The sequence below is a fragment of the Lolium perenne genome, chromosome 7 (genome assembly GCF_019359855.2).
Source record: "Lolium perenne isolate Kyuss_39 chromosome 7, Kyuss_2.0, whole genome shotgun sequence".
Lineage (NCBI taxonomy): Eukaryota > Viridiplantae > Streptophyta > Magnoliopsida > Poales > Poaceae > Lolium > Lolium perenne.
In genome coordinates this window covers 12,835,100-12,848,416 of record NC_067250.2, presented here as the reverse complement: position 1 = coordinate 12,848,416, position 13,317 = coordinate 12,835,100, and the positions used below count along the sequence as shown (strand labels likewise).

The window sequence follows — 13,317 nt, the reverse complement described above, 5'->3', positions numbered from 1 at the left end:
TGTTGTTTGCTGTCTTAAAGTATAGGGACACTAGAGGAAACAAAGAACAAAATCTCATAGCGCCACATAAACGGAATAATAGAAGCATCAAGATTTCAAACTAGAATCAAACGTGGATAACAGTGGCAGTCTAACAGTAACTTCTGATGCGCTAGCTAACATCTATTATTAGCCAAGCCCCAGGTTTCGCAGATTCCCTCTTTTCACAGGTGGTCTTTCAGACACAGCAAACCTTACTGAAAATATTCATATGGAATATTGCTGATTGCTCCATCCACATTCTCCAAAGTATTTTAAAAATGTATGCAGCGTTTTCTTGCTATGGAAGGAAAAAACAAATGCTGCCACGGATCACTTCTGCCTGATGTTGTTGCCTGAAGTCTAGGGGAACTGCAGACAACAAACAACTAAATCTCATGCCTCCACATGAACTGGTAAAAGGAAGCATCAAGGTTCCAAAGCAAGATCGAACGTGGAAACTAGTGGCAGTCTAACGCTAACTCTGATACACAAGATAACATCTATCTTTAACCAAGCCCCAGGTTTCGCAGATCCTTCTTTTGACCAGTGGTCGAGCCGCCCTCTTTCTTGATCCGAGATGGCCTAACGATACGGTCGATGATTCCATACTCGAGGGCTCCTTCAGCATCGAAGCGCTTCACCCTGGATAGGTCCTCATGAACCTGCCACCAGAATAATTAAAATTTTACACCATAGGAATGCTTAGGAAGTTAGGATTGCAACTGCAGAGACAGACCAACCATAGTTGCACATATAGGGAAGTACAAAGATGGTACTGACATCTTTTTTTGGATTTAATACGATATGTGAAAAAAAAAGAATCAAAGCCATAGGCACAGTGAAAGTAAGCAGGACACACCAAAAGGCTTTTAACTGAAAGCTAAACTAGAGTAGCGGCCTAGCAGATGATGACGGACAAAATAACTAGAACATCCAACACAAAATGCTTACCTGATCAACAGAATGACCTGTGTGCTCTGCTAACTTGCCATAAAGATAGTTTTTGATCCGATTAAGTTCGTTAGCTTCATTTTCTATATCATCAGCCTGTAGGGAAATATAAGCGTACAATAAGCCACTTCAATAATAACTGCACACTTAACAGACTTTTAACACAACAATGATTGGGAAGCTTCTGCTAAGCCCAGACCTGGCCTCGAGCTGCTCCAGCAGGTGATTGAAGTGAAACCCGGCAAAGAGGCATACCAGTACGTGAACCCTAAATTGTATAAAATAATACAAAAAAAATTATAGTGGGCATCAAAAAACAAACAAAGTGCAGAAAGGAGTATGTACTTAACTACCCATACCTTCTGACCAGCTGCAAGAATGAATCCTGCCAAGTTGAATGCAAAGCCCAGGCAATGAGTACCAATAGGACTTTTTAGGCTTAGCATGGTATCATATAATGCCATGCATGGTGTAAGCTGCAATATCGTTAAAGAAAAAATTAGAAAGCCTCACCTAGAAAAAATTATTAATGGCATGAGTTAGCTAGGAGTATGTGTTCGGTGAGACACTTCAATAGCTTTGTTAGCCATTCCGGAGCATCAAAATAAACATATATTAACAAGCTATATGGTACACTGAAACAACAGATTATAAAGTCTTCCTGGTGCATTTAACAGCAGTTCTCATCATCGCAATCAATATAAAGGTGCATTCACATGCCATTTTGTAATGAAGTTTAATTTCCAGTGAGCTTTCCAAACAATTAGAGCTACTACATACGGAATATTGTTATATATCATCATCACTTGATTTTGCCTCCAAGATGATCACACTACAATAAGATGCACTTTTTCCAGAATGAGTATTTTCATTTCATAGCCATACAAGTTTTCGTGCTACTTTTGTCCCATAAGAGAGTAGGACATCAAATATAACTCAGCACAAGATACAGAAGTTCAGACAATTCTGTACTTACTGAACTACCTACCCTTAGATCCAACCAGTTCATCACAATTTTATCTTTTCAAGATAAACTATGGGGACATCACCTTGGATTCCAAATTATTTAGAAGATAGTACAGCTTGCAGGACACAGGAACATGAACCAATATTTACAAAACAAGTGACATAAAAGAAGGACAACCGACAAGAACACAATGGTAGTGTCGTTAAGTTCTTACATCGCCTCCTGGACCATTGATGTATAGAAGAATCTTTTTTGAGTCATCAACACTGTCGAGATACAGCATGCTTGCCAATAGTTGGTTACTGAATTCTTCATCGATAGTGTCCCCAATGAAGATAATACGTTCACGATACTGCATAAAGAAGATGAAAATTACTCCACAGGTGTTATGGAATTAAGCATTGAATTAGGTATTGTGATCTCTTACTAAAGCATTCCATATGTCAAGCCATTGCCACGTTCCTTCACCAGGCGTTCTGTAAGGTACCCGTGGTGTACCAACAGGCATCATTGAAATACGTGCCCTGGTAGCTCTCTTGTTCGATAACCTAATAAGTGTGAATACAGGTAGGATTAGATATTTAAGGGAACAAATGTGTACAGATTTTTTTTATGATATTGGGTAATTTTTTTGAGTAATTAGCTATCACAAATATTGATCTTCATCAAGCTTGTAGGTGATGTGAAAGTTGTCGCTCGTGAGGTGGCTTTCGGTTGATCTTTGTATTTCCTTTGTAAGGCTCTGTTGAATAATCTAAATAAAAAAGGTTGTGTGCATCATTTTGATGCAGAGGCCGGGGGTTTCAGCCTCCATTTCGTAAAAAAAGCAAACTTTGAAAAATATGTGTTCTCTTGATAGAACGATCGCAAATTAAGCAATTCTTTGTTACTTGACTGATAGCTCCCATCTTGGTGTACACGCGAATCAATTGTTTTTACGAACTGGACAACATTTTATCCATATCCTCCATCCATTGCAAATAAGTATAAATGTGGCCAATGTACACAACAACTCGATGCAATCAAAACTTAAAACCATCCTTTGACATTATAAAGAAAGCCTACAAGTATTTCGACACAAACCGTGACCGCCTGATAATTACATGAACTACCTGGGCAAGCACAAGTAGCTAACTAGAACCGAAAATGGAGACTGAAGATAGCACCTGACGAACGTGCAGCGCTACATCACATATAACGACACACCAACTTCCAAATCATCAGCACAATCGTATTGTTATTGATACCAAGGATGAGAGAGCACGTACCCCAGTGAGACCCTCCGGTTGACGGCGGTGTAGAACCGGGCGTTGACATTGGGGCACGACGACTCGGACGAGCCTGCGGCAGCATTTCCAAACCCCCAAACCAAAATGAACCACCAGAAAAAGAAACTCATAGTATAGTAAATTCGAACGGTTCAGTTTGATTTCGTGCTCACCGAGCCTGGTCTGCGCCTTCAGTCCGACGAAGACCTTGGTGCCCACGCTGCGAAATGGGAAACAAAGACAGAGGAGAGAGGATGGGGATCGGGTTAGCTAGGGTTTAGGGGATGAGAGAAGGGTGCGGGTGGAGATGGGGAGGCGAAGGCGCAAGCTGACCTGAGAGAGGAGGCCGGGCTGGCGAGGGCTCGCGGGTGGAAGCAGGAGGAGTTGGCGGGCGCCGTCCGGGACAGCGCCATTGGAGCAGGTCTGCGGAGTTGGCCGTGAGCGCCTGAACGGATAACGGAAGGGGGAAGATGGTGTATTTGCGCCAAGATTGGCGCATCCCTTGATCAGATTTGCCACATTTGGAATTGATGAGATATGTATTCGAGAGCCTTTTCTTTTCTCTATATTTTTCATAGTGGCACTTCTAGAAATTTTCTCTAGGGCAGAGCAACCAAAAAAAAATGGATGTGCTACCACCTCCAATCATGTTTAATTAACGCCGGACATGTATGCATCCCCGACTTAATTAAACATGATAAGAGGGAAAATGTATGAGGTAGCTTTCTTAGTTCTTTTTTTTTTCACTATAAAAAACATACTAGGATGAAATGCTAGGGTGGGGCTAACACTTGCTGGCCCGCCACTGATCTCTCAAGTTTCGCTTGGTTATCAGCACCCTCAAGTTGAATGCTAAACATTGTTCGAAAAAAGGTACAAAGTGATGTCGCACGCGTCTCTTTTCCCTGCAGCGGCGCATCAAGATTCACGAAACGGATCTCGCGTACCACATTATCTCAACGAGCCAGTCCTTGTCGTGTTCCTTATCTCTTATCTTGTGATAATGTCTTCCTCTCCACAAATTATCTTTATCTCTCTCATATCGACACGGGAAGCAGCATCAGATGGGGAGGCTGAGGAGCAATGTGCCACATAGAGGCGCAAGAGGAGGAGGCCATTGTGCACATGGTGAGGAGGCAACCATGACAAGCGTGACGAGGAGGCTCACATCCACGCGCACGGGGATAATACCAAAGACCAAAGGTAGACATTGCTATATCAATCACATCATCTACATAATTCATGCTCGATTTTCTCATCTGTACATGCTAGGCTCGTCAAAATCACCTTAGCGCAAGTGTTGTGTAACATGGTTTACACCCACGGTACATGAACGTCAGTACATCGAGCAACCGATCGTCATAGCCTGCTTTATAATGCACGACCTTAATAATGCACGACACCCAGTTTGTGTGGTACCACCATTAGTACCTCGGGATCGCGTACAAGTCCTCTCGTACCACCATTAGTACCGCATGTGCAACACCTCGTAGTTTCGCACACATATGGTGATCAACGACGCTCCCGGTCTCAGATCCAGCTAAGGTTGTGGAAGAAGATCTTCTGGATCTGAATCCCAGCAGCGCTCCCGCGTAACGGCTGGGGTACTCCCTCCGTGAGCAGCTCTTCGAGGATCCACGGTTGGAGACAGAATGAGAGAGAGAGGATGAGCAGAGGAGGCGCCCAAAGGGGCTCTCTTTTCACCCAAACCCTAAATCTGGTTGTGTGTGTTCCTCTCCTCCAAATCCCTCCACTATATATAGGGGGAAGGGATATAGTGGGAAGGGAAGGGGTGGAGCCTTTGGCTAGGCAATGTGGGACTAAAGGAAGGGCAAGGGAGGATGCTGGCTAGCTAGGGCCCTCAAGGCCCATGCACCCCCACCTCAAACCCTAGACCCCCCTCCCCCATAAAACCCTAGGGGTGGCCGGCCATTTAGTGAACCTCTCTCAGGGAGAGGCCCATTAAGGTGCACCTTTCTTATTAAATAAATATATATAATATTAATTCATTTAATTAATATATATTACATATTATTTAACTCCGGATGATCCAAGACACCTCTCGTATCATTCCAAACATCCTTCAGATTCTCCCAGAACCCTTTCTGGTTCTCTCTTTTCTATTCTCTGGTGTTTCCAATGAATCCAAAACAATCTTATGTTTCGTTGAATCCTTAAGTGCGTTTTCCTACGGTTCAAGAATGACGCAGAATGATATCGAGACATTCTCCGATCAATGATCATCAGGGTGCTCTGGAGAACAGACCACGTGTATTCTACGAAGATGTGATCGTCATTTGAACCATTACGTTGAATACAATTCCCTTTGTTAATTTGATATCAACACTCGTTCGAGACTTGATCATCGGTATCACGATACCTAGTACCGACAAGGCTACTCGTTTCGTTCAATTCTATCCTCATTGCCTAGTCATGTGTTGCAACTTGGATGTAATCTCACCGAATGGGCCCAGAGTATCTTCCGTCATGCGGATGAACAAATCCCGCTCTTGATTCATAAGCCTCAACCCATCTCATTGGAATGCCCAACTACACATTTATGATCACCATGTTACTAAGTGACATTTGATACAGTTAGAGCAGCCTCCGGTGACGGTGATTAGATATGATCTCACGTTCTAAGGATTAGATTACTACGCTTTCATATACATCATAACATTGAACTTGATATGATTTTGATCGCGTTACAATCCTTATATTTGGGAATGTCCATCATATCATTCACTCAATGATATGACTCCATTGTCAATGACATGTGTGCCTATTGGGAAACCTCGATCATCGATTGACCTCAATGAACTAGTTTGCGAGTGCTCACTAGGGACCCTGGTTTGTTTACACTACCACATGTGTGTCAATGTTTCCAATTGATACAGTTATAGCATGACACGAAACTATTAGAACTATTGATATATAATAATAAACACTCTTTATTAATTACCTCTAGGGCACTACATCCAATGGCTCCAAGTCTTGGTCAACCATGCCTCAACTCATGAGGCATTATGAATTCGACACGGAGTAATATCTTGTATTCTTCTTTTGAAATCAAACTCTCAAGATCTTTATAATACATTGCTTAACACATAAAAACATGGCTAAATTGAGTTTCACACAATAACTCCATCTTCGCTTCTTCTTCTTGATTATATCATATTCTTCTCTTAAAATCGATGATCTTGATGTCAATATCGAAGTTATTTGTTTATCTTTATGGCATTCATACTCGAATCCAACACATGGACTACAAGTATTACCTATGGAACATCCCTTCATATAAACTCAATGAAAACATTACTCCACGGGAATTTCCATTAATTAGTTACCAAAACCACATGTATGCCCTTACAACCACAAGCTAACCGAAAATTACAACTTATAATGCATTACAAGTTCATCATTGGAGGGGTTAGTATATACCGTCTCCCAAAATATACAATCCAAAGCATCAGTTTTGATCAACTCATTTTTCGAAATGGGGGCTATACATGGACACTCATGTTGTGAGTCGGTTTTTCATGTACCAAAGGTGATTCGTCATGAAAGTGCCCCTCGCCTGCAAGATAACTCACCTCGGATCTACAATGCGGAACAACGTGTTGTTGAAGTTTTTTTTTTTTTTGCACAAGGGAGGGGTCTAGAAGACCCCAGAGGATTTTCATTCCAAACGTGGCAGGTACAATTTACATTGAGGCCCCTTTACATCACTCGTACTGAGAAACCAAGAATTTGAAGGAATGACCTCAAAATATGCAAATACCACCCTAGAACTAAAGAAATAAAAGCAATCGAGTCCAGGGTAGCCTCCGCCACCGGACGCCGGCGTCCTCAAGATATCTCCATCGAGGAACGGGGCGCAAATGCCCGAACACCCGATTCCGGCGCCAATCCGTCGCCGCCAGACACCTGGAGACCACCGGGGACGAACCACTTGATGGTGACAAGGTGCCGAGCTCCAGCAGCGAGGACGAAGAAGAGCCTCCATCCTGGAGGTTGTTGAAGATTGGCCGCCGCACCGGCCAAGGATAGCAGAGGCATAGATGCCCCTAGCTTGGATGCGCACGTCGATGACGAACCGCCGCCACCGAATCAGGAAACGCCCGGAGAAGAACGAAGCCTCCCTCTTCCGCCTCCCCTCGCCACCACGGCAGGACAGAGGCTGAGAAGATCTGCAGCTCCCCCTTCCCAGACCATCCCCAGCAAGAACACCATCGGCCTTATTAAAGGAGACGATGCTCCTCTTCCCCACGAGCAGCTCCGGCCACTGGAGCAACCACACGGCGAAGAGGAAGCCTACCTGGTGCCAGATCTGGCCGAACAGATCGAGCACCCCGCTCCAAACAACTGGCATCACGCCAAGATCCACTAGGGTAAACCTAAAACTAGAAGAGGAGAGGACCTAAACTAAACCTAGACTACCCGGCGCACCACCTCCACCGTCTCCGGCCGGCTAATCCGGCGGAGAGGCTTCGGATCGGCCCGGAGAAGAGAAGGGCTCGACCAATTACTGTAGAGAGGTGAGAGCTGATGGGGGGGAAATGACGGGTCGCTCATGCAGAGTTGTTGAAGTTGACATTGGATGCCTGCCTGGCCTACCTTTTTTTTTCTCAGCAGCTCCCATCTCATCCTTCTTTTGTTCCATCTTTCTGATGAGATATCTTGTGCCCAGGGGGCTCTCGCGACCATGGCGCACATGGGCTAATCAGCGGCGCCACCGGCCGATCTCCTCCCTCCGGCGCCCTCTCCAGCCGCTGCTACCAGATCTGGCCAGCTCCCAGCGCCTTCTTTCCGCCCATCCCCGCGGTATGTAGCGGCCTGGTCCGCCGAGGCCACGGCGACGCCGCTGCTCTCGGAGCTTCCTTCGGCGTCCCCATGGCGGACGAGCTCCCGGAGCCAGTCAGGCCTTCGCCGTCTCATCCTGCAGGTCAAGATCTGCAGTCGCCGCCGTCGCCCTCCCCGCGCCATGCCGCGTCCAGGCTTGAGGAAGCGGTCCCCAAGCTCGAGCTGCAGCACACTCCCGGTCAGGATCCGGTGAAACTGGCTCCGCCGGCGCTGGTCCATACTGTCGAGGTTGGAGAAGTGCCGGTCTCCCCTGCGCCTGTGTCATCGCTCCCAAGGCCGTTCGCTCCGGCTGCCCCGACCACCTCCGCCGCCACGCTTGCTGCGACTGTCCTAGCCTTCCGCAAGTCCGACCCTGCAGTTGGGGGCCGTTTGGCTCGTCCTCGCCGCCTCCATAGGCCATTGACGGCGACCAGACCTCCTCCCTGCTCCATCGTACAGCTGACCGAGACGGGTGCCTTTGCGGCCTCCAGTCTAGCCTCTGTTTGCTGCGAAGATATCTCCAACCCAGAGGGTCTTGAAGAGGCGCCTTCGATGACGTGCTCTTACCCTCAGTCAGCTGCATCGACGGCCTCCTTCCTCCTGCCAGAGGAAGTCCCCGCGTCACCTGCGCACTCGCCTCGTCCTCGCCACCGCCATCGGTTTGTGAAGGCGGCCGCTCCTCCAACCGGTTCTTGTCCTCCTGACGGACTGCTCTACGACCCTGCCGTGTTGGTCGAGGGGCTCGGATCCTTGTCGCTGTTGTCGGTTGCCTCGGGGGCTCCTACCGAAGTGTCCCTTCATGCCAGTGATGCTTTGTTGGCCCAAGGCTTGCTTTGGGTTGCTTCTGTGGACTCCGACGAGGAAGAGGACGACCAAGAGTTGGCTCCGCAGTCATCGTCGGCATCCTCCAAAGGCGTTGTTACCGGCTCGATTCACGACACCGCTAATGTGCGCCATGATGAGGAGGCGCCAGCGGAGCCTCTCTTTGCTGATGTTGGTACTCTTGGAGACGAGGATGACTGGATTCAAGTGGGTCGAGGCGGTCGCCCCGGCCGCGAGCCATCATCTTGTCTTCGGAAGGAAGGCCATGAGCGTAGTCTAGCCTTCAAGCGTTGGGCTTGTGGGAGATGCTTTCGGTGCCTCGAGCATGACCATCAGGTCAGCACATGCCGTGAGCCCTTCAGATGCATCCGTTGTCGTCGCCCTGGTCACCGGGAGCGATTCTGTCGTGCACGCTTTCCTGCCACTCGTTCTCGTTCTCCGGCTGCTCGTGCTCGTTCTCCAGCCGCACCTACCCCTTGCCAGTGGAGCCGCTCTCCGTCTGCACAGCCTCGTCGTCCCTCGGCGTCCCGGAATTGGGCTGAGGTCGTTCGCTCGTCGTCGCCTCCAACATCGCCGCCAAGGCCCTCTCCAAGGTGTTGCGAGAAGTTCAATGTCAACGCCAGTTTCGACTCTCGCCTTCAATGTGAGTTAGCCTTGATGCGCATGGAGCACGCTCAGTTGGTTGCTATCCGCGTCGAGGAGGTGTCTCGCCCCCTTCGTGAAGAGGTGGCAAGTCTCAAGCTCTTGTTGGCACGCGTTGATGTTTCTTTGGAGCCGACGGAGGCGTGTTCTACTGGTGGGTAGGATGTTGCCACCGTGCAGGCTTCGATTCCGTTTGGATTCGCTGAGCCAAAGTCATCGGTGGTTGAGATCACGCTAGAGCCACATGAGTTGTGTGGGGATTCTTCTGGGGTTCCTGAGCTCCTCGAGCTTAGTGGTGGTGTGGATATGGCTCGCTCTGTCAATGAAGTGAGGTCCAACTCGCACAAGATCTTGATCATGACTTCTTCGCCGTGCCAGACTTGTGGCTTTGAGAAGAGTGATATTGTCGACGCTGCCGTCGCTCCCTCGCCTGAGTCAGATGTGCCAGTTGCCTATGAGTGCGAGGACATCAATGAGATCATAGTTCCGGTGATGAAGATCATGCCCGAGCTACAGAAGTTTGTAGGATAACGTTGCATAGAAAACAAAAAATTTCCTACCGCGAACACGCAATCCAAGCCAAGATGCAATCTAGAAGACGGTAGCAACGAGGGGGTATCGAGTCTCACCCTTGAAGAGATTCCAAAGCCTACAAGATGAGGCTCTTGTTGCTGCGGTAGACGATCACTTGCCGCTTGCAAAAGCGCGTAGAAGATCTTGATCACGATCGGTTCCGGCGCCACGAACGGGCAGCACCTCCGTACTCGGTCACACGTTCGGTTGTTGATGAAGACGACGTCCACCTCCCCGTTCCAGCGGGCAGCGGAAGTAGTAGCTCCTCTTGAATCCGACAGCACGACGGCGTGATGTCGGTGGCGGTGAAGAAGTTCGGCGGAGCTTCGCTAAGCTACGCGGGCAATATGGAGGAGAGGGGGGCGGCTAGGGTTTGGGAGGGGTGGCCGGCCACTCTATGGGGGGCGGCCAGCTTGTGGTCTTGGGGTGGCCGGCCCCCTCCCTTGGCCCCTCATTATATAGGTGGATCCCAAGTGTTGGTGTCCAAGTCTTCGAATAAGACCCGAAACCAAAACCTTCCATAAGAGGGGGAAACCTAGCCCAACTAGGACTCCCACCCAAAAGTGGGATTTCCACCTCCCATGTGGGGGGTGGTCGGCCCCCTATGGTGGAGTCCACTTGGGACTCCACCCCATCTAGGGCTGGCCGGCCATGGAGGTGGAGTCCCATGTGGACTCCACCTTCCTTGGTGGTTTCTTCCTGACTTTTCTAGAACCTTCTAGAACCTTCCATAGAACCTTCCGCGACATTTTATTTCACATAAAATGACATCCTATATATGAATCTTATTCTCCGACCATTCCGGAACTCCTCGTGATGTCCGGATCTCATCCGGGACTCCGAACAAATATTCGAACTCCATTCCATATTCAAGTACTACCATTTCAACATCCAACTTTAAGTGTGTCACCCTACGGTTCGTGAACTATGCGGACATGGTTGAGTACTCACTCCGACCAATAACCAATAGCGGGATCCTGAGATCCATAATGGCTCCCACATATTCAACGATGACTTTAGTGATCGAATGAACCATTCACATATATTACCAATTCCCTTTGTCTCGCGATATTTTACTTGTCCGAGGTTTGATCTTCGGTATCACTCTATACCTTGTTCAACCTCGTCTCCTGACAAGTACTCTTTACTCGTACCGTGGTATGTGGTCTCTTATGAACTCATTCATATGCTTGCAAGACATTTAGACGACATTCCACCGAGAGGGCCCAGAGTATATCTATCCGTCATCGGGATGGACAAATCCCACTGTTGATCCATATGCCTCAACTCATACTTTCCGGATACTTAATCCCACCTTTATAGCCACCCATTTACGCAGTGGTGTTTGGTGTAATCAAAGTACCTTTCCGGTATAAGTGATTTACATGATCTCATGGTCATAAGGACTAGGTAACTATGTATCAAAAGCTTATAGCAAATAACTTAATGACGAGATCTTATGCTACGCTTAATTGGGTGTGTCCATTACATCATTCACACAATGACATAACCTTGTTATTAATAACATCCAATGTTCATGATTATGAAACTAATCATCCATTAATCAACAAGCTAGTTTAAGAGGCATACTAGGGACTTCTTGTTTGTCTACATATCACACATGTACTAATGTTTTGGTTAATACAATTCTAGCATGATATATAAACATTTATCATAAACATTAAGATATAAATAATAACCACTTTATTATTGCCTCTAGGGCATATCTCCTTCAGTCTCCCACTTGCACTAGAGTCAATAATCTAGATCACATTGTAATATACCTAACACCCATGGCATTCTGGTGTTGGTCATGCTTTGCCCTAGGGAGAGCTTTAGTCAACGGATCTGCTACATTCAGATCAGTGTGTACTTTGCAAATCTTTACTTCTCCATCTTCGATGTACTCGCGAATCGAGTGGTAACGCAGCTTGATATGCTTCAGCCTCTTGTGTGACCTAGGCTCTTGTGCATTGGCGATGGCACCCATGTTATCACAGTAAATGATTAATGGGTCCAATGCACTAGGAACCACACCGAGCTCTACAATGAACCTCTTCATCCATACCGCTTCTGATGAAGCCTCTGAAGCCGCTATGTACTCGATTCTGTTGAAGACTTCGCCACCGTGCAATCGCTTCGAGCTTGCCCACCATCGCAGCACCATTCAATATAAACACGTACCCAGATTGTGACTTAGAGTCATCAGGATCAGTGTTCCAACTTGCATCGGTGTAACCGTTTACAACGAGCTCTTGGTCACCTCCATAACAAAGAAACATATCCTTAGTTCTTTTCAAGTACTTCAGGATATTCTTGACCGCTGTCCAGTGTTCCATTCCTGGATCACTTTGATATCTGCTAGTCAAACTAACAGCATGTGCTATATCCGGTCTAGTACATAGCATGGCATACATGATAGATCCTATCGCCGAGGCATAGGGGATGTTACTCATCCTTTCTCTTTCTTCTCGCCGTAGTCCGGTCCTTGAGTCTTACTCAATACCTTGCCTGGTAACATAGGTAAGAACCCTTTCTTACTTTCGTCCATTCTAAACTTCTTTAGAATCTTGTCCAGATATGTACTCTGTGATAGCCCTATTAGGCGTCTTGATCTATCTCTATAAATCTTGATGCCTAATATATATGATGCTTCACCAAGGTCTTTCATTGAAAAACTATTATTCAAATAACCCTTAACATCGCTTAATAGTTCTATATCATTCCCGATCAATAATATGTCATCTACATATAATATCGGGAATGCTACAGAGCTCCCACTCACTTTCTTGTAAATACAGGCCTCTCCATGACATCGTATAAACCCGAAGTCTTTGATCACCTTATCAAAGCGTCGGTTCCAACTTCTTGATGCTTGCTTCGGTCCATAGATTGAACGCTGAAGTTTGCATACTTTGTCGCATTTTTAGGATCGACAAAACCTTTGGGTTGTACCATATACAACTCTTCCTCAATGTCTCCATTAAGGAACGCCGTTTTGACATCCATCTCGCCAAATCTCATAATCGAAAAATGCAGCTATTGCTAACAAAATCCTCACAGATTTTAGCTTCGCTACAGTGAGAAAGTCTCATCGTAGTCAACTCCTTGAATTTGTCGGAAACCCTTTGCGACAAGTCGAGCTTTATAGACAGTAATATTACCATCAAGACATCTGTTTTTCTCTTGAAGATCCATTTATTCTCGACAGCCTTTCGGCTATCGTAAGTC

At 46.8% G+C, this 13,317-nt stretch overlaps 1 protein-coding gene across 1 annotated transcript; it reads right to left on the bottom strand.

Annotated features, from left to right (window-relative positions):
- Positions 1 to 233: 233 nt before the first annotated feature.
- Positions 234 to 3,699, bottom strand: LOC127311402 (ATP-dependent Clp protease proteolytic subunit-related protein 2, chloroplastic). Its single transcript, XM_051341826.2, has 9 exons — positions 3,541 to 3,699; positions 3,381 to 3,427; positions 3,208 to 3,280; positions 2,367 to 2,487; positions 2,154 to 2,291; positions 1,332 to 1,448; positions 1,172 to 1,240; positions 973 to 1,068; positions 234 to 683 (listed from the first exon to the last, which is right to left on the bottom strand). Exons 1-9 carry the CDS (start codon positions 3,618 to 3,620, stop codon positions 528 to 530), a joined length of 897 nt encoding a protein of 298 aa, XP_051197786.1. The 5' UTR covers positions 3,621 to 3,699; the 3' UTR covers positions 234 to 527.
- Between the last annotated feature and the right edge of the window lie 9,618 nt (positions 3,700 to 13,317).

Coding starts and splice junctions, on each gene's coding strand:
- LOC127311402 (XM_051341826.2), bottom strand. CDS start 3,620: ATGGCGCTGTCCCGGACGGCGCCCGCCAACTCCTCCTGCTTCCACCCG. Junction 3,281..3,380: donor GAAGGCGCAGACCAGGCTCG/GTGAGCACGAAA, acceptor ATGCTGCCGCAG/GCTCGTCCGAGTCGTCGTGC. Junction 1,449..2,153: donor TCAATGGTCCAGGAGGCGAT/GTAAGAACTTAA, acceptor ACGATATTGCAG/CTTACACCATGCATGGCATT.